Raw genomic sequence first — 25,399 nt, 5'->3', positions numbered from 1 at the left:
GTAAGAGTTTGTATTTAGTGAAACTTTTGAAACTTTGAAATAGAAGTGTGAGTCAGATAGCTGATGATTTAAAACACTAAAGCCTTTCTCAATTGTTCATTAGAATTTACCACCACTCTTCTTTGTGACCTCTTCTCTACTGCTCTGTAAGCATCTCTCCCATAAGTTCTCTCTCTCTCTTTTTTTTTTTTTTAAGACAGAGTCTCACCCTGTTACCATCCAGGCTGGAGTACAGTGGCACGATCTCAGCTCACTGCAACCTCCAACCTCTCAGGTTCATGCAGTCCTCCCGCCTCAGCCTTCTGAGTAGCTGGGACTACAGACGTGTGCCACCATGCCTGGCTAATTTTTGTATATTTTGTAGAGACAGGGTTTCACCATGTTGCCCAGGCGAGTCTCAAACTCCTAGGCTCAAGCAGTCCTTCAGCCTTGGCCTCCCAAAGTGCTGGGATTATAGGTGTGAGCCACCCTGCCCAGCCCAACACTAAGTTCCCTTAAGGCAAAGTAGTATACTGGAACCTAGCATAGCGCCTCATACAAATAAGTCACATGGGAATTTTACAATTACTCCAAAAGAATGTGTTCAAAAAAAAAAAAAATCAAACAAAATGGGTGTGGGTTAGTCAGGGCTAAAGTTTAGTCCACTTTCCTCCTGTATCTGCCTTCTGCTGCGAAGTAACTTTGAAAATATTAATAATTCACCAGTGTCTGATTATATAGACCCTAGAGTTGGTTCCCATGAATTGCCTGAATCTAAGGCGGGAAAAGATCAGGTATTTCTTCAAACTCTCAGGCAGAACTCCCCAGTCTCCTGAGAGAAGAGGAAAAGAGAGAGAAGGAAAATGAGGAAAGGGAGGGAAATGGGTGGTGGTGGCGATGGGAGCTGGCTATGCCTGTGCCTCCCTGCCAGAGTTCCTCCATTCCTGGCCACGCTGGCTCCCACCCTGACCTGAAGCCTGGCAGTAAGCCCTCAGTGCTTGGGAACTGTCATCGTCCTTTTCTACTCCCTCTCTCTCTCTATTACTATTCTTATTTGTGTTACACACAAGACTGGGAGATGTGTATTGGTTAGGGGCCTTGAGCCGCAGCGCGTTCCTGGTTTGGGCAATTGCGTCTGCTAAAGATTCCCTTGGTGTGAGTTTCTTCCCCATGCCTTTCATCACTGTTTCTAGACACCACTGATCTCTATTTTTGTGATTCCTACGACTTTTCGCCAGACAGGCTTCTTCCAAATATGACCTTAATAAAGATTTCCCAAAGATCGTTTTCCTGCTGTAAACAGCCTGATCCAGAGGATCAACCTGAGGAAGCGGCGGGACTCGCTCATCCTAGGGGGTGTTATTGGGATCTGTACCATCCTGTTGCTGCTGTATGCGTTCCATTGATGGGACATCTTCAGGGACTCTTGACAACCACCGCTTTCACGCCCTGGTCTGGAATAAGGAAACGTCGGAGGGAGAAGTTGACTGTCTTGATAATTAGCCTGATCAGCAGGATGAATGCAAGACTGACAGTGATGGACTCTGTGACATGGTCAGGTTGAGCTGAAGCCACAGTTTCTCTGTGCTGTGTTTTCTAACACATTTTTCTGTTTTTAATTAAAAAAAAAAAAAAGTTTTCAGTTGCTTTTGTCTCCCTAGGAGGCAGGTAAACCAATCAAAAACAGAGTTTTCTGTGTTTCCATGATAGTGTTGAAGCCTAATGACAAGCCAGGTCTTACAGCTGGGCTCTTCAGAAAACCAGGTTTCTACATCCAAAGACTGCTTTTTCTTTTAGCTGCCAGATTGGATTGTGAATAAAAATAATTCTCCTCTCCCTCTCCCTCTCCCCCTCCCTCTCCCCACGGTCTCCCTCTTTCCACAGTCTCCCTCTGGTGCCGAGCCGAAGCTGGACTGTACTGCTCTCATCTCGGCTCACTGCAACCTCCCTGCCCGATTATCCTGCCTCAGCTTGCCGAGTGCCCGCAATTGCAGGCGCGCGCCGCCACGCCTGACTGCCTCGGCCTCCTGAGGTGCCGGGATTGCAGACAGAGTCTCGTTCACTCAGTGCTCAATGGTGCCCAGGCTGGAGTGCAGTGGCGTGATCTCGGCTCGCTACAACCTCCACCTCCCAGCCGCCTGCCTTGGCCTCCCAAAGTGCCGAGATTGCAGCCTCTGCCCGGCCGCCACCCCGTCTGGGAAGTGAGGAGCGTCTCTGCCCGGCCGCCCATCGTCTGGGATGTGAGGAGCCCCTCTGCCTGGCTGCCCAGTCTGGAAAGTGAGGAGCATCTCTGCCCGGCCGCCATCCCATCTAGGAAGTGAGCGTCTCTGCCCGGCTGCCCCGTCTGAGAAGTGAGGAGCCCCTCCGACCGGCAGCCGCCCCGTCTGAGAAGTGAGGAACCCCTCCGCCCGGCAGCCACCCCATCTGGGAAGTGAGGAGCGTCTACGCCCGGCAGCCACCCCGTCCGGGAGGGAGGTGGGGTCAGCCCCCCACCAGGCCAGCCGCCCCGTCCGGGAGGGAGGTGGGGGGGTCAGCCCCCCGCCCGGCCAGCCGCCCCGTCCGGGAGGGAGGTGGGGGGGTCAGCCCCCCGCCCGGCCAGCCGCCCCGTCTGGGAGGGAGGTGAGGGGCGCCTCTGCCCGACCGCCCCTACTGGGAAGTGAGGAGCCCCTCTGCCCTGCCACCACCCCATCTGGGAGGTGTGCCGAGCAGCTCATTGAGAATGGGCCATGATGACAATGGCGGTTTTGTGGAATGGAAAGGTGGGGAGAAGATTGAGAAATCGGATGGTTGCTGTGTCTGTGTAGAAAGAAGTAGACATGGGAGACTTCATTTTGTTCTGTACTAAGAAAAATTCTTCTGCCTTGGGATCCTGTTGATCTGTGACCTTACCCCCAACCCTGTGCTCTCTGAAACATGTGCTGTGTCCACTCAGGGTTAAATGGATTAAGGGCGGTGCAAGATGTGCTTTGTTAAACAGATGCTTCAAGGCAGCATGCTCCTTAAGAGTCATCACCACTCCCTAATCTCAAGTACCCAGGGACACAAACACTGCGGAAGGCCGCAGGGTCCTCTGCCTAGGAAAACCAGAGACCTTTGTTCACTTGTTTATCTGCTGACCTTCCCTCCACTATTGTCCTATGACCCTGCCAAATCCCCCTCTGCGAGAAACACCCAAGAATGATCAATTTAAAAAAAAAAAAAAGACGAAAAAAATAGTAATTCTTGTCCTCTTATTTTACACTCATAATGAGAAATCACAAGTTCTTTCTTGATCTGTGCTATAGATTTCTACTCTGTCTCCTCAACTCTGTTGATATTTGGGGAAAATTCTGTTTTTCATAGATTCTTTTGAGATGGTGATGGACCAGCTTCAGCATGTTTGAGGTTGTCTGAAATGGAGATCACTGTAAAACTGTCTTTTTCTTTTACATTACAAGTACACTGGGGTTAACTGTATTGCTGGAAAAACATCAAGAATGGCATTCTTATATTTAAGGCACCAGTCATTGTTTCCATTTTTTTTTTAATTCTTCTCTTGGATTAATATTTTCTACTGAAAAGAAGTGAAATCTCAGTTCCACTATGATAAACGAATCGCCAGTGTCTGTCAGTGCCCCCACTGCTCCTCCTCATACCAGCATTGACACTGGTAGCTGAGGAAGGGGACTGCTCAATTTCTAATGTGATCTATTCAAGAAGCCACATATAAAAAGGCATTGAGGGCTCACTGTCCAGAGAATTGCATTTGTAAATGCTCCACAACGTATGGGCAAAAGTTTAAGGGCTACTGCCTGATGTACCAGGAATCCTGAGTTCTGTGAAAATCTGTTCATTCCAAATCTGTTAAGCATTTCCAAACATCCAGAAAATGGTTTCACTGTTGAGGGTGCATGTGGCAGAATGTCTCTCTCTGCACCCGTCTTCTGTTACCATCCCTGGACAGTGACAGATTTTAAGCCAGCCACCAGAATTCTTTTTGAGTTAACCATTTCTTAGTTTCTGTAAATTCATGACTTGTGTTACTGAACTACAGCCTGGTTTGTAGACTTCCAACATCTACACTGCTGCTCTTCACCATTGGAATTCACTGTGGTATTTATAGTATTGGCTTCAGTCTGAGCCACAGGCAATAAAAGGATATCAGCTGTAGTTGTCAGCTACATCATGGTGTATAGATGCTGTTATTCAGGCGAACTTGCTCATGGGTGGACTAACACCTGGTTTGGTACAGAGACTGAGAAGTTTTTCATTCTGGTGTCAAAGTTTTGTTACATTATGGGTGTGAAGGGCATTTGATATATTTTTCTTAACTATGGGGTTTATTTTTCTAAATGTGGGTTGATTGACTGTTTATTGATTCAGCGTACCCTTAAAAGAAAAGTTTTCCCATTGTGAACCTTAAATGATCAGAGAAGTAAGTTCATTGATTAAATTCTCTGTTGGGAGAACAAAACTTTTCTCCCTTGACACTTTATTATCTTTGATTTTTCAAAGGGCCTTGATTGGTGGTTGTGTCTCGGTTAAAATTTATGGGACTTTGCTATGTAGTTGGCATTTATAAAATCTGAAGTATCATAAATAAAGTTATTTATTTAATTATACTACCAGTCTTTTTTACTGGTCTGATTCTTTGGTGCATTCATTAAAGCTGATTGTGTGAGAGTGAACTGGGACACAAGCTAGTCTAGCTCACTGCAGCCAAGCAAACCCTGTTGATGGCTGATGGGCCTTTCCATTAGGGTTTTGCTTATGTGAAGTAATGGAATTATGTTGGTTATTTTCTTTATGAAAATAAACCAGTTCTTCCAAGGAAGTTAAAAGGCTTGGTGTAGATGTTGGTGTCAGATAGGTCTGACTAACCTCTCCGTGCTGCAGCCCATACTAAGGTGACCCAGGGCCACATGCAGACAGCTAGGCCAGTGCTTTTTCCTCTTAGGGTTTCTTTGCAGAAAGAAACCTCCAGCAAGGGAAGAGAGGTGTGTGTCCACAGGAAGGGGCTCCGTGGGGATCCCATGAAGGGATTTGAGCTCTTTCAGCTCCATGTCATTTAACTTTTTTGTTTAACCAACCACCTTGGCTTTCTCTCCTTTTTTGCTGTCCTCCTTACGGACCAGTTACCAGATTCAGAGGCTAACAGTTAGTTACTTGTTAATGCTAGTCACAGCCAGGAGGTCAGAAGGAATTTTCTACTTCTGGATCCAAATGTTACCTCTTAGGGGAAGTTATGCCCCCTCAACTATTGTCTTATTATAATGAATCTTTCCTTTTTGGTCCTTTTAAGTAACCACTCAAAACTTTTCATTTCACTGAAAAAATATGAAAAACCATGACAATAGGGCTGGGTGCAGTGGCTCACGCCTATAATCTTAGCACTTTGGGAGACCAAGGCAGGCGGATCGTTTGAGGCCAGGAGTTTGAGACCAGCCTGGGCAATGTAGCAAGACTCTGTCTCTACAAAAAAAATTAAAAGATTAGCCTGGCATGATGGTGAGTGCCTGTGGTCCTAGCTCACAGCTACTGAGGCTGAGGCCAGAGGATCACTTGAGCCCGGGAGTTCAAGCCTTCAGTGAGCCATGATTGCACCACTGCACGCCAGCCTGGATGACAGAGTGAGACCCTGTTTCCAAAAAAAAAAAAAAAGAAAAAGAAACATGGCAACGAAAAGGCAGGAAATTCCAAAAGACATATTTCTGACATTTTGTTTTAATGTGTACTGATGACTTTAGTAAAAATGTGTAATAAATTCACCACTCAAGTTCAAACTCAGATCCAAGTGCTTTCGCTTATCTATCGTGGCAATCTCTACATTCTTGTCAATTCCTATTAATGGTGCTGGAGGACTCCCTGTAATCTGCATTTGTTCACCTTTTCTTTCCCTCATGTTAGAAAGGGGCTTTCCTTCTCTATGATTCTGCTGTCTTTTTCCATACTGCCTGGTACTCGGATCAGGCATGAAAGAAAACACATAAGAATGGAGACAGGTGATGAGAGGAGATACTATGAGAGCAATCCTTATACGTGGAACCAAATAATACTTTAGCTCTTTCATACTGGGTGTGAATACATCTGAATAGAAAAAGATACTTACTGAGCCTTTTGATGCAGTGGCTCTTGGCCTCTATGGAATTCAGGCACCTTGGGTTTGCCTTCCCACTATTAATTTTCTGTTTCAGTGTTAGTGATCTCAACCTGATGAAAATGACTTTAAAGAACTGGACTAGCTTTTTGGTTTCTGATAGCTCATTTGATCATCAGGTATGATTTTTGGAAATGGATTGAGTCTTCTAACTTGGAAGATTAAGTTGTTGCGGATAACTGGCCATGTCTAGTGTTACACTGAATTTTCTGGCAAATGTAAGTAAAGAACAAATGGATTCTGCTCAGAAAGTTAGAATCATTGTGTTCCACTCTCCTGTTAAGAGTTGTTTACCCTGGTCTCCAAAAAGATGCAGAACTTTTCATCACAGTGTTAATAAACTAATCTTGTTTATTCCTTTATAAACCTGCATACTCTTTAAGTTTTGTAGGCAAAAAGAACATGAGGGAGGAACAAGTGAATTTTGAGTTTAGCGGATAAGAAGCTTAAAGCTGAGCCATGCATGGTCTTGAGGGATCTTTCTCGTTTTCTCTGTATCTGAGAGCTCACTTTAATATCAAGGTATTTGCATCCATTCCCACCCTGTTAGCTCTTAAGGGAGGAGGGAAATCAATTCCAACCAGACTTTCCTGTGATGGAAGATGTTTCCTCTTGAAAAAATGCCAATACAGATTTTTAAAACCTATTGTTTTCCAAATGCACTTTGTAAGTTTTTGCTTTTAAAATAGCTTCTTGGAGCCAATTTTATTGTATTTGTACTTAATTTTTGTTCTCATCTAAATGTGCATTTTCTGACTGTATAGAAGAAGCTTTGGTATGTAATTTAATAATAAATTAGAAGTCTAAATGATTGCATTTGTAATTGTTTATATTGAAACAGTAACCATCAAGGTAGTTTGGGGATAGAGATTATGGTATCTTTGGTGTTGATAAGTGTTTCTCATGATGTCCTGAAACCCCCGATGAAATAATACAGGTGCTGAAAAGCTGTCACGTGTCATTCAGAAACCATCATATGAACAGTCCACTAGTATTTTAGCCCTAGAAGTGAAGGGGAATCTCTTAACATGAAACTTCAGGAGGCATAATGGGAATCTACAATTGTAGAATTGGCTGGGTGCAGTGGCTAACACCTGTAATCCCAGCAGTTCGAGAGGCCGAGGCAGGAGGATTGCTTGAGACCAGGGATTTGAGACCAGTCTGGGCAACACAGCAAAGACCTTGTCTCTACAAAAACTAAAATTAGCCATTCATGATGGTGTGCACCTATAGTCCCAGCTACTCAGAAGGCTGAGGTGGGAGGATCATGAGCCCAGGAGGTCAAGGCTGCAGTAAGCAATGATTGTGCCACTGTACTCCAGCCTGGGTGACAGAGACCCTGTCTCAAAAATAAATTAATTTTTAAAAAATCGTGTACTGCTGGGCTTTAGTACATTAGTTGTGCAACCAACCCCACTGTCTAATTTTAGAGCTTTGCAATTAATCCAGCCAGTGATCAATTCCTCCTCTATAAAATGGTGATAAGGATGGCTACCATAATTGTGCCCTGATTATATTTTCAGGGTTATGTGAGGAAATGCTCACAAGCATCTCAGCAAAGCCAGGGGTGCAGGGCTCACCTGACATAAGAGATATCCTTGGGTTTGTCCTAATAGCGAGAAACCGGGCCTCTTTTGCCTCTTTTGTTCCCTCTTGCTGATGTGGGAGAGGAGAGAACATTCAAGAGGTGATCAGCAGACATCCTTAATTTTGATAAAGGCAGCTGAGTGGGGAAATGTAAGGTCGGTTCTGTGTAGATAGACAGGTGGAACCCAGCAATCAGTTTAACCGGCCTCCAAGCGGTTCTGATGCATGCCAGAGGTGGAGAACCACTACTCTAGAGTGTCACGCTCTATAAGTACACACATTCTATTCAGTCATTCCATTCTAGACCGATAGCTTTTATTTTTAGTTTGAAACGATTACAAATTGTGCTGCTCTGGACATTCTCAAACATGGGTTTTGGGACACACATGTACACTTTTCTGTTGCTTATACCTAGGAATAAGATTGTTGGATTATAGGTGATGCACATACTCAGTTTTAAGATATGTTGTCAGACAGTTTTCCAAAGCAATTGTGCCAATGCCCATGCCTACCAGTAATGTGTGAATATTCCATTTCCTTCACATCTTCAGCAACACTTAATGATGCCAGTCAGAATTTGCATTTCCCTGATAGCTAACGAGGCTGGGCATTTTTACATGCTTGCTAGCTGTTAGGATATCTTTCTTTATGTAATATCCCTTCAGATGTTTGCATATTGATTAATCCGACTGTCTTTTTCCAGTTAATTTTTCCTTTGTTGAATAAATATGTTGCAAATATACCCTCCCATTCTGTGACTTGTCGTTTATTTTCTTTCCTTTTTTTTTTGAGACGGAGTCTCACTCTATCATCCAGGCTGGAGTGCAGTGGTGTGATCTCGGCTCACTGCAACCTCTGCCTCCCTGCAACCTCCATCTCCCAGATTCAAGCAATTTTCCTGCTTCAGCCTCCCCAGTAGCTGGGGTTACAGGCATGTGTCACCACACCCAGCTAATTTTTGTGTATTTTTAGTAGAGATGGGGTTTCACCATGTTGTTCAGGCTGGTCTCGAACTCCTCCACCCACCTCGGCCTCCTAAAGTGTTGGGATTACAAGTGTGAGCCACCGCACCCAGCCATACTTTCTTTTTCCTTTTTCTTTTTTTTTGAGATGGAGTCTTGCTCTGTCACCCAGGCTGGAGTGCAGTGGCATGATCTCAGCTCACTGCAACCTCCATCTCCTGGGTTCAAGCGATTCTCATGCCTCAGCCTCCCAAGTAGCTGGAATTACAGGTGCGGGCCACCACACCCGGCTAATTTTTGTATTTTTGGTAGAGATGGGATTTCACCATGTTGGTCAGGCTGGTCCCGCCCACCTCGGCTTTCCAAAGTGCTGGGATTACAGGCATGAGCCACCATGCCTGGCCTTGTTCTCCTTTCTTAATGGTGGTTTTGATGAAGTTCTTAATTTTAATGTAATTCAATTTATCAATTTTTTTCCTTTGTGGTTAGTGTTTTTGTATCCTGTTAAGGAATCTTTGCGTACCTCCAATGCCATGAAGATATTCTCCCATTTTTTTTTTCTAAAAGCTGTATTATTTTGCTTTTCAATTTAGAACTATAAATATTCTGCAACTAATTACTATGTATGATTTGAGGCAGGGGTCAAGATTCATTTTTCCATATGGATATGCAATTGATCCAGCACCATTTGACAAGGTCATCCTTCCTTCACTGCACTGGAGCACCAGCTTTGTCATGAGTGAAGCAATTGTCTAGGTGGGAGTATTTTTCTGGATGTTTCATTCTTTTCCATTGGTCTGTTTTTCTACCCTTGAGAAAATAGCACTCTATCTTAATTACTGTAATTTTACAATAAGTCCTGATATCTGGTAGTACAGGTCCTGCCCGTTTGTTCTGTTTCCTCAAGGTTGTCTTGGCTATTCTTGGTCTTTTGCATTTTTATATAAATTACAGAATCACTTTGTCAGCTTCCAAGAAAAACGTGCTGGATTTTGATTGGTATTACATTAAATATATAGATCAATTGGAGGAGAATGAACATCGTTACAATATTGACTCTTTCGGTTCATATCATGATATTTCCCTCCACTTATTTCAATCCTGTTAATGTTTCAGTACTGCTCCACCTGTCTGCCCTCCAGGCTGGTGCTGGCCTCTGGGATGGATGAGCTTCAGGAATACTTGGAGAAAGAACCCCAGGTGTCTCCTCCGACCCTTCATGTTCTCTCCTTGACTGTGGCAAGGAGAGGTGGTGAAGGGAAGAGACCAAATAGGAGTCAGAGGAAAGGAGGCTGCAGTAACCCACTGCACCTTTGTACAGGGTCCTGTGCTGGAGAAATCTAGAGATGATTAAAGTATGTAAGGAAAAAAACACAAGGCTGGTTACAATCATACTGGGTAGCAGACAATGGGATGTAAAGGAGAAAGAGGCCTGGACACTTGGGCAAGAAGAGAGCTTAGTATGCATGGATTGGACAGGACTGGTCCTAAAACTACCTTCATCACAAAAAAGCTGCATGTCCCTGGAGAAGACTTCCCTCACTGGGCCTCTTTCCTCACCGTGAAATGAGAGGACTTGGACCTGATGCTCTGGATGCTTCCTTCAGCTCTGCCACTAGGACACTGGTACTGATGGAGGATGATGGCAAGAAGCTAGGTTGAATGTAAGTGACTTGCCCTTTGCCCTGTCCCTCCAGGTGTAGTCTTTGAACTCTAACCATCCATGCACTCTTCCTTTCCACAGAACAGGTCCCTGTTTCAGGCTGACTTCATCCCACTGGATGGAATTCCAGCCAATGTGATCCAAAGAGGGAAGCAGTACCAGGCTGCAGCCCTCGTCATGCTGAAGATGGAGCCTCCTGGGAAGCTGCTACCCATGGTCATCCAGGTGAGGGCCCTGGACCTCCCTGCCTACACTGTGCTCTGTTCATTTTAACCTCTGCTCCCAGGACCCAGCCTCCTTGCTTTTGGCTCCCAAAGCTACCCCCACTCAGCAGGTCCAGTCCTTGTGTTCAGTCACCCAGTGACTGCTTGCTGTCTTGTCCTTCCTCACCTGGAACTACCTTCTGAGAGTCATAACGGCATCTCTTGGTTCTCATCCTGAGGCTACTCAACCTCTTTGTGACCTTTGAATCTACTGAACATTCCCTCTTTCTTAAACATGTTTTCTCCTTTTGGTTTTAATGATTTTTTTTTTCACTCCTATTGTTCACACAGTGAGTGGACAGGGATTGTCAGTTATCTCATACATCCAGCTTCTCCTTCTCATTCCACTATCCTGACTCAGACCCTCATGACATTTCTCCCAAAGCACTGTTAGCCTTACTTGGCTTCCTTCTACCATTCTCTCCTGCACTTAACCTATCATTGTATTCACAGGGCACCACAGATAGTGAGAGGCAGGGTGGAGGGGTCTTCATTCTTCCTACTACCTGGAAGGCAATAATCTTACATTAGCCATATGTTCCCCCCGGAACACTCAGCATAGCATCATCCATATGGGGAGAGGTGAATAAATGCTTAATTCTTCCTCCTTCTGGCTTCACCCTCCCAGCTTCAGCTCTGCCACCCCAATACTGTTCCTGCCCTCAAATCCTTTGCTCGCCTGGCTCCTGGCTAAATCCTGGATCTGAAACTCAGATTCCAACTGCACAAGCTCCGATACTGTTTGCTGAACACTCATCTGGTAGCTGAAGTCATTGCTATTGTCACCATAATGTGCCTGCCACGTTTGTGCCCTGTCTTCAAGGTACAAGCTCCTCCACTCTCCATGTCCCAAAGCAACAACCCAACAGCTGCCTAGTTTTAAAGAAATCTGAGGCACCTGGGACAACACGTAAACAGAGCTGCTTGAAATTTCACAAACATCCATATGATATTACAGCAGAGAATCTTCACGGCAATTTGTAAATGGAGGCGAGAGGAGATGGATGATTAAGCCAGGGCCTTCAGCCTTGTGATTGTACTTTTAATGTCTAAATTAATTTAATGTAAGCTAATTACAGACTCACAGGCAGTTGTTAGAAATACTAAAGAGATCCCATCTATCCCTTTAAGTCAAGTCACTTAGCATTTATCCAGTACATACTGTAGGGTGGTTCTCTGAAATTCTCTAGCAGTGGGTCTTGAGTAGAGTAGGAATACAAATATATTAAGCAAAAGTGTTGCATCTGCATTGGGAGATTTATCATTTATCATGAAAGACAGGCAGTACATATGAGAAAAAAACAAAACAGTATCTGTGATATGGTTTGGATGTTTTCCCTCCACTTCTCATGTTGAAGTGTAATCCCCAGTGTTGGACGCAGGGCCTGGTGGAAGGTGTTTGGGTCATGGCTTCATGCTGTCCTCCTGATAATGAGTGAGTTCTCACTCTGAATTCACACGAGATCTGGTTGTTTAAAAGAGATCTTGCTCTTGCTCTTACTCTCCTGCTCCCTCTCTCCATGTGACGTGCCTGCTCTGCTCCCCCTTCACCCTCCACCATGATTAAAAGCTTCCTGAAGCCTCACTAGAAGCTAAGCAGATGCCAACATGCTTCCTGTACAGTCTGCAGAACCATGAGCCACTTAAACCTCTTTTCTTAGTAAATTTTCCCATCTCAGATAATCCCTCAAAGCAATGCAAAACAGACTACCACAATCTAGAAACAGAGTTTGAGATGAAAAATAGCTGTAATCACTATAGTATCTATGGAGAATGTTCCACCACAAGTGGGGAGTCTTTAGGTAGAAGACCAAAGGGCAAGGCAAGCAGCCCAGCGGGTTTCTCATACCTGACTAAGGAGAGAGGTAAAGACATTAGCATGGCAGTGACAGGAGGATGGAAGAGAAAAATCAAATACGTGGTGATGGGGGAAGAGTAGCTGCAGCATGCCTGTGTCCAAGATGGAATGGAGAACGTTGGAGATGTAAGCTTCCTCAACACCTAGGAGCCTACGGGGGGCATGTTGTACTTCCCTAGAAATACTAACATTTTACAAAACAGTGAGTCTACTATCTATTGCTAGGCAGAAAGCAGCAAAGTAAAACTTGTGCTTGCTTAAACATGTTTTCAAAATCTTTATGACATTTTATATATAGAAAAAGGGAGCAAAATGATATAAGCTTATGAACCAGAGCAGTTGTCAGAAACAGTAAAGTCAGGAGAAGGAGGCAGTTGCGGGGACAAAGATGAGGTGTTCTGTTTTAGATGCATGGAGTTCGAAGAGTTGGCAAGATATTCAAGTGAGCGCCTGGCAGGCAGGACAGCTGGATTGTGTTTCTGCTGCTGGTCACCACCTCCACCCCCAAATCTGGCTATTACTAGTTGTGGTCCCTCTGGGTCTGAGAGAACATAGATAAGGTAGGCATTAATATACTTTATGGAATCTTAGATTTGATTGCGTTCATGCTGCCTTTGCCTCACCACCTGGTGCCCAGGTTGAATAGGTTAAGCCCACTCTCACATCTCAGAATCCCCCTTCACTAGTTCAGCCCTCTGTTCACTCATCTCCCTCGCATAACCACTTCCTCCCATGGCAAACAGGTGAGTTGTTGTCAAGACACAGAGGAGGGCTAAGCCTGCAAATATCATAAAAGTGACCTGTGCAGGCTCTGGACTCAGACTGTTGGAGTCTGAGTCCTCAGTACTTAACAGGTGTGTGTTTCAGGGTCCTCATCTCTGAATGGAGATAACAGAATTTCCATTGTGAGGTTGTTAAGGCATTAAATGACAGGACAGACAGTGTGACTCAGGATAAATAGGAGCGATAGGCGAGTCTTTCCTATTACTATGTAGCAATATGTTATTGTTAGTTGTTTATCCTTGGGTATGTTGTTATTATTTTTTATTCTTTTTTTTACCTTCAGCCAACTCACTCCATGTTGTTGTTATTAGTTGCTTATCCTTGGGTATCTACCCACTTCATCTGGACTTTGGGTTTTCTATGACATTCACCATCTTTCCATGGAGTTTTCCAGGTTCAAGCCAACGTGAGCTGCTTTGATATCTTTGCCTCAAGAGTATTCTTTGGGCCGGTCCCGTGTGTCCGGCATTAAAGACCTTAGATAGATACCAATGGCATAAATCCTGCATATGAACCAGTTGAAAATGAAAACAAAATAGTTCTTTTTTTGTTTTTTTAGAGACAGGGTATTGCTCTGTCACGTAGGCTGGAGTGCAACGGCACAATCACAGCTCACTGCAGCTTCAGCTTCCTGGGCTCAAGAGATCCTCCTGCCTCAGTCTCCTGAGTAGCTTAGTCTAGGCATACACCACTACACCTGTGTACCTGGCTAATTTTTAACTTTAATTAGGCACAGAGGCTTGCTGTGTTGCCTAGGCTGGTCTTGAACTTCTGGCCTCAAGTGATCCTCTGCCCTGGCCTCCCAAAGTACTGGGATTATAGGTGTGAGCCACCAAGTTTGGCCCCAAATAGGTTAAGAATAAAAAAATGAATGCGAGAATCAGGGACCCCTTTTTTAAGAGTCAAAGAAAAGCAGGAAAGAGGAAACCTAATAGTATCTAACTGGGGGCCAGGGAAGATTTGATGAGAATAGCTTGGCTTTGCTCCATGAATTCTGACTGAAGCCACCGTACTCAACACCACTTCAATATAAACAATAAGAGTAAGATGATCAGAGATTGGAGGAACAGCTTTGAAAATAAGCAGAGGCTAGTTTAAGCTATAAGGATGTGAATGATAGAGGAGATACATAAAAAATCAAACGTTAAGGGGCTGATTCTTAAAGGGCAGCTGTACTCAAGGTGGAAATAATAGAGGTAATGATAACAGCTGCTATTTGAGGACTTGTGTACCCAAGGCACTGTGCTAAAAATGCTCTCTGTACATCACGGACATAAACATAACCACAGTGCCTGAAATAAGAGACCTGGTTATCACCTCCCACTGACAGATAAGGAGATTGACACTGGGAGAGTTTATTACATCGCCAAGTATCAAAATTAGAGGTGAACATGGACTCAAATCCAGGTCAGTCTGACTCTGGGGCATGACGCATAAGGAAGTCGGAGAGCGCGAGCGTGAGTGTCAGGGCAGCAGAAGACCAGCCTGTCAAGGAAGCAGCGGGGAGGAAAGCATCGAGAGGAGAAGGCTCCATGCTGTGTAATGGGCCCTCCCAGGAACGAGCCAAGCATGGTCTCCACCCACCACCCCTCCAACCTCCTCCTCGCCAGCTCCTGATCCCCCATATCTACTACATCATGGAAATCAACATCTGGACCTGATCCCAACACATCTCAGATGGTGGAATATTTGCTAGGGTAAGAAGGGAATGGGGCATGAGGCCACCTAATCATCCAACAATCTCTGTCCTGCCAGCTTCAAGATCTCCCAGGCCAACCTGTGTGAACGTCCTGAAGCTTAAGCCCCTGAGCCCTATCCCTTTTATAGCCATGACTTTAAATATGAAAACCCCACCTCTGAACCCCCTTTATAGTATGTCCTCATTCTCCAGCTGTGCTCCCATCCCTCAAGACCTGTCATCTCTCTTGTCCCAGGCAGTGAGCACAGGTGGAGAGGGCCATGTGCAGTTACTCCATCGGGCAGCGGCTCAGCTGACCTGCTGCTCCCTCTGTTGTCCTGATGACCGGGCTGCCTGTGGCCTGCTGGGACTCCCACGTGCTGTCCATACCCATGATGCTTTAGGTCCTGGGAGATTATTACCCAGTAGGATGTCCTGAAGGCATGTCGTGTGAGGTCTATCCAGATACACTGAAAGCACTGAGCAGATGTCACAGAAAGAGGAGGAGAGGTCAGAGGCCGGGCCTCCTGCTCTCCGAGGCTCAGCGCCTTCTCCCCTGGGCAGGTGCGTGGAGATCGTCCACCTCTTCCACCAAAGGGATGACACGGTGAGGGTGGACCCTGAGCTGCAGGCCTGGGATCAGGAGATCATGGAGGTGGGGCTGTGCCAGGCCCAGGACCGAGGTAAGATCTGTCCCAGAGATAGGAGCTCCTGGGAGACTCTGCCAGGGACCCTTCCCAGTGCTGCCCTTCTGGGGACAGGACCCCAGCCTCTCCTCACACCTCCCTTCCTCCACACAGGAAAGCATCTGCATCCCATTCCCACCTCCCCAGACTCAGGACACTTCTAGAGACCTGAGGACTGTCCTCCTCGGAGACCCTGGCCATCAACCCTACCCCCACCCCACCCCAGTCACAGATGCCCCTGAGCTGCCATATCCTGGGGCCCAACCAGGCCAGAGCCACAGCTGTGAGCGGGTCTGCCGGTCCCTGCTGGGGCTCATGTTCTCACTTCACGTTTGTCTGCTTTTTACCTAAGGATGCAAACAGGGAGATTTTCCATTCCAAAGCTCAGAGTGACCTACCTTGGCTTTCCCTCCCTTTCCCTCCTGCCTGCTACTGTCCAGCACACGTGAAGGGCACAGACCTGCTGCACCCCCGCGGCAGTGCAAGGCCAGCTCTAGATGCCATCTCAATACTGTATATGCTTTGGCTCCAACCTGAACTCAATGCCCTGACCCTTGGGTCAGTCCCTTCCCTAGGATCTAGCTGCTACCTTTTGTCCCCGCCCACAGCATTTTTATTTATGGAGAAGACATAGCCTTTCTTGGGCCCTTCCCAGGTTCATTTTCCTCTCTCTCGCACACATGGGCCAGCCAGGATTGTTTCAGGTCATCCTTCAGCTTCTCTCCCTTCATCCTTCAGAGCAACACCTTGAGTCCCACCCTTTGCCTGTGTGGGAAAACACAAACACCACTCACTGGCCAGGCCCCGGGGACGCCCATATCAATAAAGTAACCCCCTGCCTTAAAGGGGAGTCTTGCCCTGGAGGACCTGGGGCTACACCACCTTACCCATCCCACCCCACCCTTTGGGCCCTTCAAGAACCAAACTTTCTCCAGATTTTTTTTTTTTTAATCACTCTTGGGTGTTTCTCGCAGAAGGGGATTTGGCAGGGTCATAGGACAATAGTGGAGGGAAGGTCAGCAGATAAACAAGTGAACAAGGGTCTCTGGTTTTCCTAGGCAGAGGACCCTGCGGCCTTCCGCAGTGTTTGTGTCCCTGGGTACTTGAGATTAGGGAGTGGTGATGACTCTTAAGGAGCATGCTGCCTTCAAGCATCTGTTTAACAAAGCACATCTTGCACCGCCCTTAATCCATTTAACCCTGAGTGGACACAGCACATGTTTCAGAGAGCACCGGGTTGGGGGTAAGGTCATAGATCAACAGCATCCCAAGGCAGAAGAACTTTTCTTAGTACAGAACAAAATGGAGTCTCCTATGTCCACTTCTTTCTACACAGACACAGCAACAATCTGATTTCTCTATCTTTTCCCCACATTTCCCCCTTTTCTATTCGACAAAACCGCCATCGTCATCATGGCCCTTTCTCAATGAGCTGCTGGGTACACCTCCCAGACGGGGTGGTGGCCAGGCAGAGGGGCTCCTCACTTCCCAGAAGGGGCGGCCGGGCAGAGGCGCCCCCCACCTCCCTCCTGGAGATTTTTTAAAATTTTATTATTTTTATTTATTTTTGGGATGGGGTCTTGCTCTGTTGCCCAGGCTAGAGTGCAGTGGTGCGATCTTGGCTCACTGCAACCTCCACCTTCTGGGTTCAAGCGATTCTTCTGCCTCAGCCTTACCTTGACCAGGCTGGTCTTGAACTCCTGACCTCGTGATCCACCTGCCTTGGCCTCCCAAAGTGCTGGGATTACAGGTGTGTGCCACCACGCCCAGCCACTTTCTCGAGTTTTCTAGGTTCTTTCTTTTAGGCAACCCATGCCCCAAAAGACCGTTATGTTTCTCCTTGGCTCTCTTCTCCCCATGAAATAGCCACATTAGAGATTGTACAATACATATTTACACATAAGCTTTAACCTCTCATTCCCCATTTCTCTTGCGCCATATTCAATACTCTTTTTACCTCACCATTCTGTCATCACCTGAGGAAAAGGCAATGTGCTAATTTTCTTTAAATTTAACTTTTATTTTAAGTTCAGGGGTACCTGTGCAGGTTTGTTATGTAGGTAAACTTTTGTCACAGGGGTTTGTTATATAGATGATTTTGTCACCCAGGTATTAAGCCTAGTACCCATTAGTTATTTTTCCTGATCCTCTCCCTCCTCCCATCCTCCACTTTCCCATAGGCCCCAGTGTCTGCTGTTCCCCTCTATGTGTCCATGTGTTCTTGTCATTTAGCTCCCACTTTAAGTATTTGGTTTTTTGTTCCCGCGTTAGTTTGCTAAGGATAGTGGCCTCCAGCTCCATTCATGTTCCTGCAAAGGACATGATCTTGTTCTTTTTTATGGCTGCATAGTAGTCCATGGTGTATCTGTACCACATTCTCTTTATTCAGCCTACCACTGATAGGCATTTAGGATGATTCCATGTCTTTGCTATTGTGAATAGAGCTGCAGTGAACATAGGCATGCATGTGTCTTTATGATGGAATAATTTATATTCCTTTAGGTATATACCCAGCAATGGGGTTGCTGGGTCAAATGGTATTTCTTTTGTTAGGTCTTTGAGGAATTGCTGCACTGTCTTCCACAGTGGTTGAACTGATTTACACTCCCACCAATGGTGTATAAGCTTTCTTTTTTTCTCCACAACCTTGCCACCGTCTGTTATTTTTTGACTTTTTAATAGTAGCCATTCTGACTGGTGTGAGATGGTATCTCATTGTAGTTTCGATTTGCATTTCTCTAATGATCATTAATGTTGAGCTTTTTTTCATATGATTGTTGGCTGCATGTACTGTCTTATTTTGAAAAGTGTCTGTTTGTGTCCTTTGCCCACTTTTTAATGGGGTTGCTTTTTGCTTATAAATTTAAGTTTCTTGTAGACGCTAGACATTAGATCTTTGTCAGATGCATAGTTTGCAAAAATTTTCTCCCATTCTGTAGGTTGTCTCTTCACTCTATTAATAGTTTCTTTTGCTGTGCAGAGGCTCTTTAGTTTAATTAGATCCTGTTTGTCAATTTTTGCTTTTGTTGCAATTGCTTCGGTGTCTTCATCATGAAATCTCTGCCCATTCCTATGTCCAGAATGGTATTGCCTAGGTTGTCTTCCAGCGTTGTTATAGTTCGGGGTTTTACGTTTAAGTCTTTAATTCGTCTTGAGTAAATTTTTGTGTATGGTGTAAGGAATAGATCTAGTTTCAATCTTCTGCATATGGCTAGCCAGTTATCCCAGCACCAGCCAAGTGGTTTTTTCATCCCCGCTATGTTCAATTCAAATTTATTTAACCATGGAACAATTATTTTATTTTTATTTTTATTTTACCGTAATATTTTACCAAACAAATACTGTCATTTGAAAGGAGCATTTAACAGAGCATGCATGTCAGATTTGAGGAAATTTGAAAACAAATACGTATGTACGTCTCTCAGCTTCCATTGATGGGAGTAGAAGAAGGAAGTAAATGATATCAAAGACACTTAGAAATTATCCGGTAAACCAGCAATTCCAATGAAATCTATGTAACAGTAATGGCACAGTCCTGACACATGAATCACAAAATTGCATGGGACTTCAAATGGTAGCACTTAGGTGATGATCCTTTAAATGAACAATAGCTACCCAATTTTATTATATTTTACTCAGATTTCTTTCCTTTGTGTCTATCATCTAGAAAATACAAACCAATATAAGCCACTACAATATACGTATGATTAATAAGGTAGACCTTCCAGTCTATAATGGCAAGGATCAGTGTTTTGAATAGTAAAGAGCAAAGTGGCTAATATTTCTCACTTATCACTTGAAGGGGCTTGGTTCATGCGGGTTCTACGGGACTCATCTTTCTCTACATTGTTCATTTTCAACTAGGAATGAGTGTCACTTACTGAGATTTAAATTTTTTCTTTTACGGACTAGGATGGTCCTCTTTTTGGCTAAATGACCTTGAGCAAGCTATTTAATCTCTGAGTTCTGGTTTCCTTATCTCTAAAATGGATGTATTGCATGCCCCCCCGCCCCACACACACACATTCAGAATTTTGAGACCAAATAAATAATGAACGTGACATTGTTGAAGTGTGGGTAGTACAGTCGGCATAAGACGATTGTTATCATATGCCCCACTCTACAAAAACTACCTCCCCAATACGCATGTGGAGTAGGAGAGCCCAGGCCCTGCCACATGATGGACGTCATTAAATTCTCTGATGCCCATCTCACATGTAAATTGAGTGGAATGGAACAGTTGATTTCCAGTTTCCTTACTGTCATTGACATGAGTCTAGGACCTCTCTATTTCTCTACATTATAATCCAGATACCTAAAACCACTGCCTAAAATCTCCTGGGAATAGGAGGGCATGCTTCGGTATTCTTAACTACTTTGGGTGTCAGAGACAGATTTCACTGAAACAAAACAAACTTACAGAAAAGTTGTATAAATCCTAAGTGTACAACTTGATGTTTTTCCTAAGGTTACAAACCTATATGATTAGCACTCATATCGATCAACAAAGTACTACCAGCTTTCCCAGAAGCTCCTTGTATTTTCTCCTAGTCTTTTGATCCAAAGGTAACCACTGTCCTGATTTCTAACAGTGTAGGTTACTTTTTAATTTGACATAAATGCAAATAAAAACACTCACTCACCTGTGCTTGGTTTCATTCTCTAAGCAATAGGTTTAAGATTTACCCACATTGTTGCAGATAGTTCTTCATTTTCATTTTGTAAAGTATCCCATTATATAAGTATGGCACAATTTATTTTTTTCTGCTATTGAACATTTAGGTTGTTTCCAGTTGGAGGCTAACAACGTCAGTGCAGCTATGAACATGGTTGTATGTGCATTTCTGTTGGGTATATACTTAGAAGTGGAATTGGTAGATCATAGGTTATATGCATACACACTTTTAGTAGTTACTGACAAGTTTCCTGAAGTAGTTCCAGCAATTTCCACTTTTTCCAGAAGAATATGAGTTACAGTTGCTTCACATCCTCTCAAATACTTGGTGTTTTCTTTTCTATTCTTTTCTTTTTTGAGATGGAGACTCACCCTGTCACCCAGGCTGGAGTGCAGTGGCGTGATCTCAGCTCACTGCAACCTCCACCTTCCAGGTTCAAGCAGTTCTCCTGCCTCAGCCTCCTGAGTAGCTGGGATTACAGGCGCCTGCCACCACACCCAGCTAATTGTTTTGTATTTTTAGTAGAGATGGGGTTTCACTGTGTTGGCCAGGCTGGTTTCAAATTCCTGACCTCAAGTGATCCACCCATCTGGGCCTCCCAAAGTGCTAGGATTAAAGGCGTAAGCCACCGTGCCCAGCCATACTTGGCATTTTCTGTCGTTTTCATTTTAGCTGTTGTGGTGAATATGCTGCATTATCATGTTGTGAGTTGAACTCACATTCTCTCAGTGACCAGTGGATCTGAGCACCTTTTCCTAGGCTGAGTAGCCACATGGACATCTTCTTTTGTGCAGACCCCTTTAAAATCGTTTTGCCCATTTTCCTTTTGTCTCCTATTATTCCCTCATTTTAAACTGTTTTTTAACAGGGAACATTTGACCACCACACAGCCTCTCAGATTTCCTCATCCTTCAAAATCTACCATAATAATCACAGCTATAAGGTACTGAGGGGCTTTATATCATCATTTGATGTATAAGGTAATTAATATTATCCCCACTTTCAGAGGCAAATGTTGAGGCTCAGACAGAGTGAGCAACAGGTCCAAGGGGATGCAGCTGGGCAGCAGCAGGGCCAGGACTGTACCCAGAGCTGATGCCACAGCCTGTGCTCCGACCACAGCACTCCCTGCTTTGCAGATGATTGTCATTGAGGCTTGCTCTCTTAACGAAATTACCAGCGATCATCTCTGACTGTTCATATCTCCTTTTGCTGCTTTATTTCTATTCTTATCCCTAACATACTATGCGTAACTTTAATTTTTAATGATTCTATATATGCTCTTTCTTCTCTATTAGAATCTAAATTCTGAGAGGGCGGGGATTTTTGTTACTTTTGTATACCCACATATTCCCAATGCCTAGAGAGTGCCTGGTACATAGCAGTTGTATACTTTTTGAATAAATGAATAAACACTCATTAATTCTAAGACTTGGGTGTCCCAGGACATGAGGATTTATTTTTATATCCCCTCTGGGGCTGCAGATTGTAAACTTGGCTCATTCTTCTCCTAGGTTTCCCTGTCTCCTTCCAGTCTCGAGCTCAGCTCTGCCGTTTCCTCGCCATGTGAATCTCCACATGCACCCCCAACCATGCAGCCATCAACCAGGGCCAGCTGTGGATAAACAAAAGCCTGCATCTGTCAGGGCAGGTGTCTGGACTGGGGGTTCTTGAAAGAGACAGCCGGGGGCTAGTGTCCACACATCAAGGTTCAGGGTGAATTCAGGTTTCTCTTCTAGCTTGACTGGTATGCCTGGATCCCTAATGGCCTGTGCTCAGTGAGGATGCCCTCACCCACCACCAAACAAGATGCGACAAGGCCCACAGTGATGAGGTCACTCCCTGATGTCTGGCAATCCTATGTTCAAATAAGCATCATGTGGCTTCTGAGCTGGCGGCAGGTGGACGTGGTGAGAGGGGACCTCTGAGACTACAGAGGAGATATCAGGGTGCGGGGATGGATTCCGGGTCCCTGTGTCTTGGAACTAGGAGCTCATTCATCCTCTTTTCTGCCCCAGGTACCCCCTTGAGCATCAGAAAGTATATGTCTCAGGCCCTGAGCCCAAAGCTGTGCTGAGACAATTTCAAACAGATCTGGACAACCTGGAAAGGGAAATTGTGGCCCGAAATGAGAAACTAGACCTTCCCTATGACTATCTGAAGCCCAGCTACATAGAGAACATATCACTATCTGAGATCAAATATTCTGGTCCTCAAAGACCTTAGGCCATCATTACTATGAACATTTTCCTCCTGAATCTTGTCTTTTCTTAGCTCTCAGTTGCTGTGTTTTTCTTTCCTCCTCTGATTTTTCTACCTGAGTATCTCATTAGCCTGAGGCACTGTACTTACCTTCAGGGACCCTATGAGAATGATCTGCACATTGCAATCACATTCCTTAGAGAAATCACCCATATACTCCTGTAGCTTTCCCTTGGCACTGGAAATTTACCTACTCCATTCATCATAGAATGTTTAGGAGTGATTATCTATATGGCACGCTATAGAGGTGCAATTTCATTTCTTTCTATCTGGATAATCAGTTATGCCAGCACAGTTCATAGAAAAACTAATTCTTTCCCACTAATCTGCAATGCTGACATTAATCAAATTCCTGTATACAAATGTTACTACTGGAACTGTCCGTTCTGCTACATTCATCAGTTTTTCCTTCCCTGCATCACAGTGATGTAAGTACTATGGCTTTATACCTAACACAGCCTACTATTTGATAAGACATACTCATCCAATTTGTTCTTTCCAGGTGCTCTGGCTTTTCTTAAACATATAAATATTACAATTATTTTGTTAAGTTTCAGAAATAACTGATGATGTGATTTTGATTGGAATCACATTGTATGTATAGAAATTTTAATACAAAATTTTTGCATTACAAAAATGTCAACTTCAGCCAAGTTTGCATTTTTGAGATATATCCAAGTGGGTCCTTTTATGTATTGTGATTCCATTTGTTTTTTGTTTGTTTGTTTGTTTGCCTGTATTGCACCTGGGTTCCTGGGTAAGATTGGCCTATGAAGGGTTATAGACTTGTAGAGAGGCAATATCAGGAACTCTGCTAAAATGAGTTCATTAAAATAATAGTGAAGAACAAAATACAGAATTCTGTCACTAGAGACTCAAATGCATTTGCTGAAATCATGTACAGTTGGGCCTCCACATCCCTGGATTCAACCTATAATGGATGGAAAAGATTTTTTAAAATAATGGTTGCATCTGTACTGAACACATAAGACCATTTTTTCTTGTCATTGGTCCCTAACAGTGCAGTTTAACAATTCCTGGCATGCCTTGTTTTATTGTGCTGTGATCTCTTGTGCTTTCCAGATATTAAAAACACAGTTTGCAAACTGATAGTGTGGCAACCCTGCCTTGAGGAAGTTCATCAATGCCATTTTTCCAACAGCATGTGCTCCGTGCCTCTGAGTCACATTTTGGATATTTTTACAATGTTTCAGACATTTTCGTTGTAGTTCTATCTGTTATGGTGATCTGTGATTGATGACCTTTGATGTTACAGTTGTCACTGCTTTGGAGCTCCATGAACTGTGCCCATCTAAGATGGCAAACTTCATTGATAAATGTTGTGTGTCTGATTGCTCCTCCAACCAGCCATTCCCCCATCTCTCCTATTTTCCTTGGCCCTCTCTCTTCCCTGAGACACAACAATATTGAAATCTGGTCACTTAATAACCTTGCAGTGGCCACTCAGTGTTCAAGTGAAAGGAAGAGGTGCACATATCTCACTTTAAATCAAAAGCTAGAAATGACTAAGGATAGTGAGGAAGGCATGTCTATAGCCGAGATAGGCCAAAAGTTGGGCCCCTTGTACCAGGTCGCTAAGTTGTGAATGTAAAGGAAAAGCTCTTGAAGGAAATTACAAATGCTACCCTAGTGAACCCATAAATGACAAGAAAGTGAAACAACCTTATTGCTAATAATGGAGGATGTTTGAGTGGACGTTTGAGTGTTCTAGATAGAAGATTAACCAATCCACAACACTTCCTTAAGCCAAAGCCTAATCCAGAGCAAGACCCTACCTCTATTCAATTCTACGAAGATGGAGAGAGGTGAGGAAGCTTCAGAAGAAAAGTCTAAAGCTAGCAGAGGTTGGTTCATGGGGTTTAAGGAAAGAAGCTGTCTCCATAACATAAAAGTGCAAGGTGAAGCAGCAAGTGCTGCCACAGAAGCTGCTGCAACTTATCCAGAAGATCTAGCTAGGATCACTGATGAAGGTGGCGCTACACTAAGCAAGAGATTTTTATGTAAACCAAACAGCCTTCTACTGGGAGAAGCTGCCATCTAGGATTCCCACAGCTGGATAGGAGAAGTCAAGGCCTGGCTTCAGAGCTTCAAAGAACAAGCTGACCCTCGTTTCAGGAGTGCACGCAGCTGGTGACTACAGTTGGAATCTGGTGCTCACTTACCATTCCAAAACTACCAGGGCCCTTAGGAATGAAGCTGAATCTACTCTGCCTGTGCTGTTTGAGTGCAACAACAAAGCCTGGATGACAGCACTTCTGTTAACAGCATGGTTTGCAGAATAGTTTAAACTCACTGTTGGGACCCACTGCTTGGAAAATGTAGATATACCTTTCAAAATATCCTGCTCATTGATAATCCACCTGGTTACACAGGAAGTCTGATAAAGGTACACAAGGAGGCTGATACTGCCATAGATAGTGATTTCTCTGATGGATCTGAGCAAAGTAAATTGAAATCTTCTGGAAAGAAGACAACATTCTAGATGGCATTCATATCATTCAGGATTGGTAGGAAGAGGTCAAAATATCAACATTAACAGTAGTTTGGAAGAAGTTGATTCCAGCTCTCATGGATGATGAGGGATTCAAGACATCAGTGGAAGAAGCAACTGCAGATGTGAGGAAATAGCAAGAGAACTAGAATTAGAGGTGGAGCCTGAAGATGTGACTCTATTGCTGCAATCTAATGAGAAAACTGGAACTTATGAGGAGTTGCCTCTTACAGATAAGCAAAGAAAGTGGTTTCTTGAGATAGAAACTAGTTGTGGTGAAGACGCTGTGAACGCTATCCAAATGATAACCATAGATTTAGAATATTACACGAACTTAGTTGATAAAGCAGTGGC

The 25,399-nt window shown here is 44.2% G+C and overlaps 1 protein-coding gene and 1 pseudogene across 6 annotated transcripts in view; both read left to right on the top strand.

The window, feature by feature from the left end:
- Nucleotides 1-6,926, top strand: part of GOSR1 (golgi SNAP receptor complex member 1) — a 50,907-nt gene extending 43,981 nt beyond the window's left edge. For all 6 annotated transcript variants that reach the window (XM_019028356.3, XM_004041984.4, XM_019028357.3 and 3 more), the window contains exon 9: nt 1,261-6,926. In XM_019028356.3, the coding sequence (XP_018883901.3) occupies nt 1,261-1,385 (125 nt within the window). In that variant the 3' untranslated portion in view covers nt 1,386-6,926. The remainder of the gene's footprint in view (nt 1-1,260) is intronic.
- On the top strand, nt 6,178-22,497 carry LOC101130239 (polyunsaturated fatty acid lipoxygenase ALOX12-like; annotated as a pseudogene).
- The last annotated feature ends 2,902 nt before the right edge of the window (nt 22,498-25,399 follow it).

The sequence above is a fragment of the Gorilla gorilla genome, chromosome 4 (genome assembly GCF_029281585.2).
Source record: "Gorilla gorilla gorilla isolate KB3781 chromosome 4, NHGRI_mGorGor1-v2.1_pri, whole genome shotgun sequence".
Taxonomy (NCBI): domain Eukaryota; kingdom Metazoa; phylum Chordata; class Mammalia; order Primates; family Hominidae; genus Gorilla; species Gorilla gorilla.
This window is presented reverse-complemented; position numbering and strand designations above follow the sequence as displayed.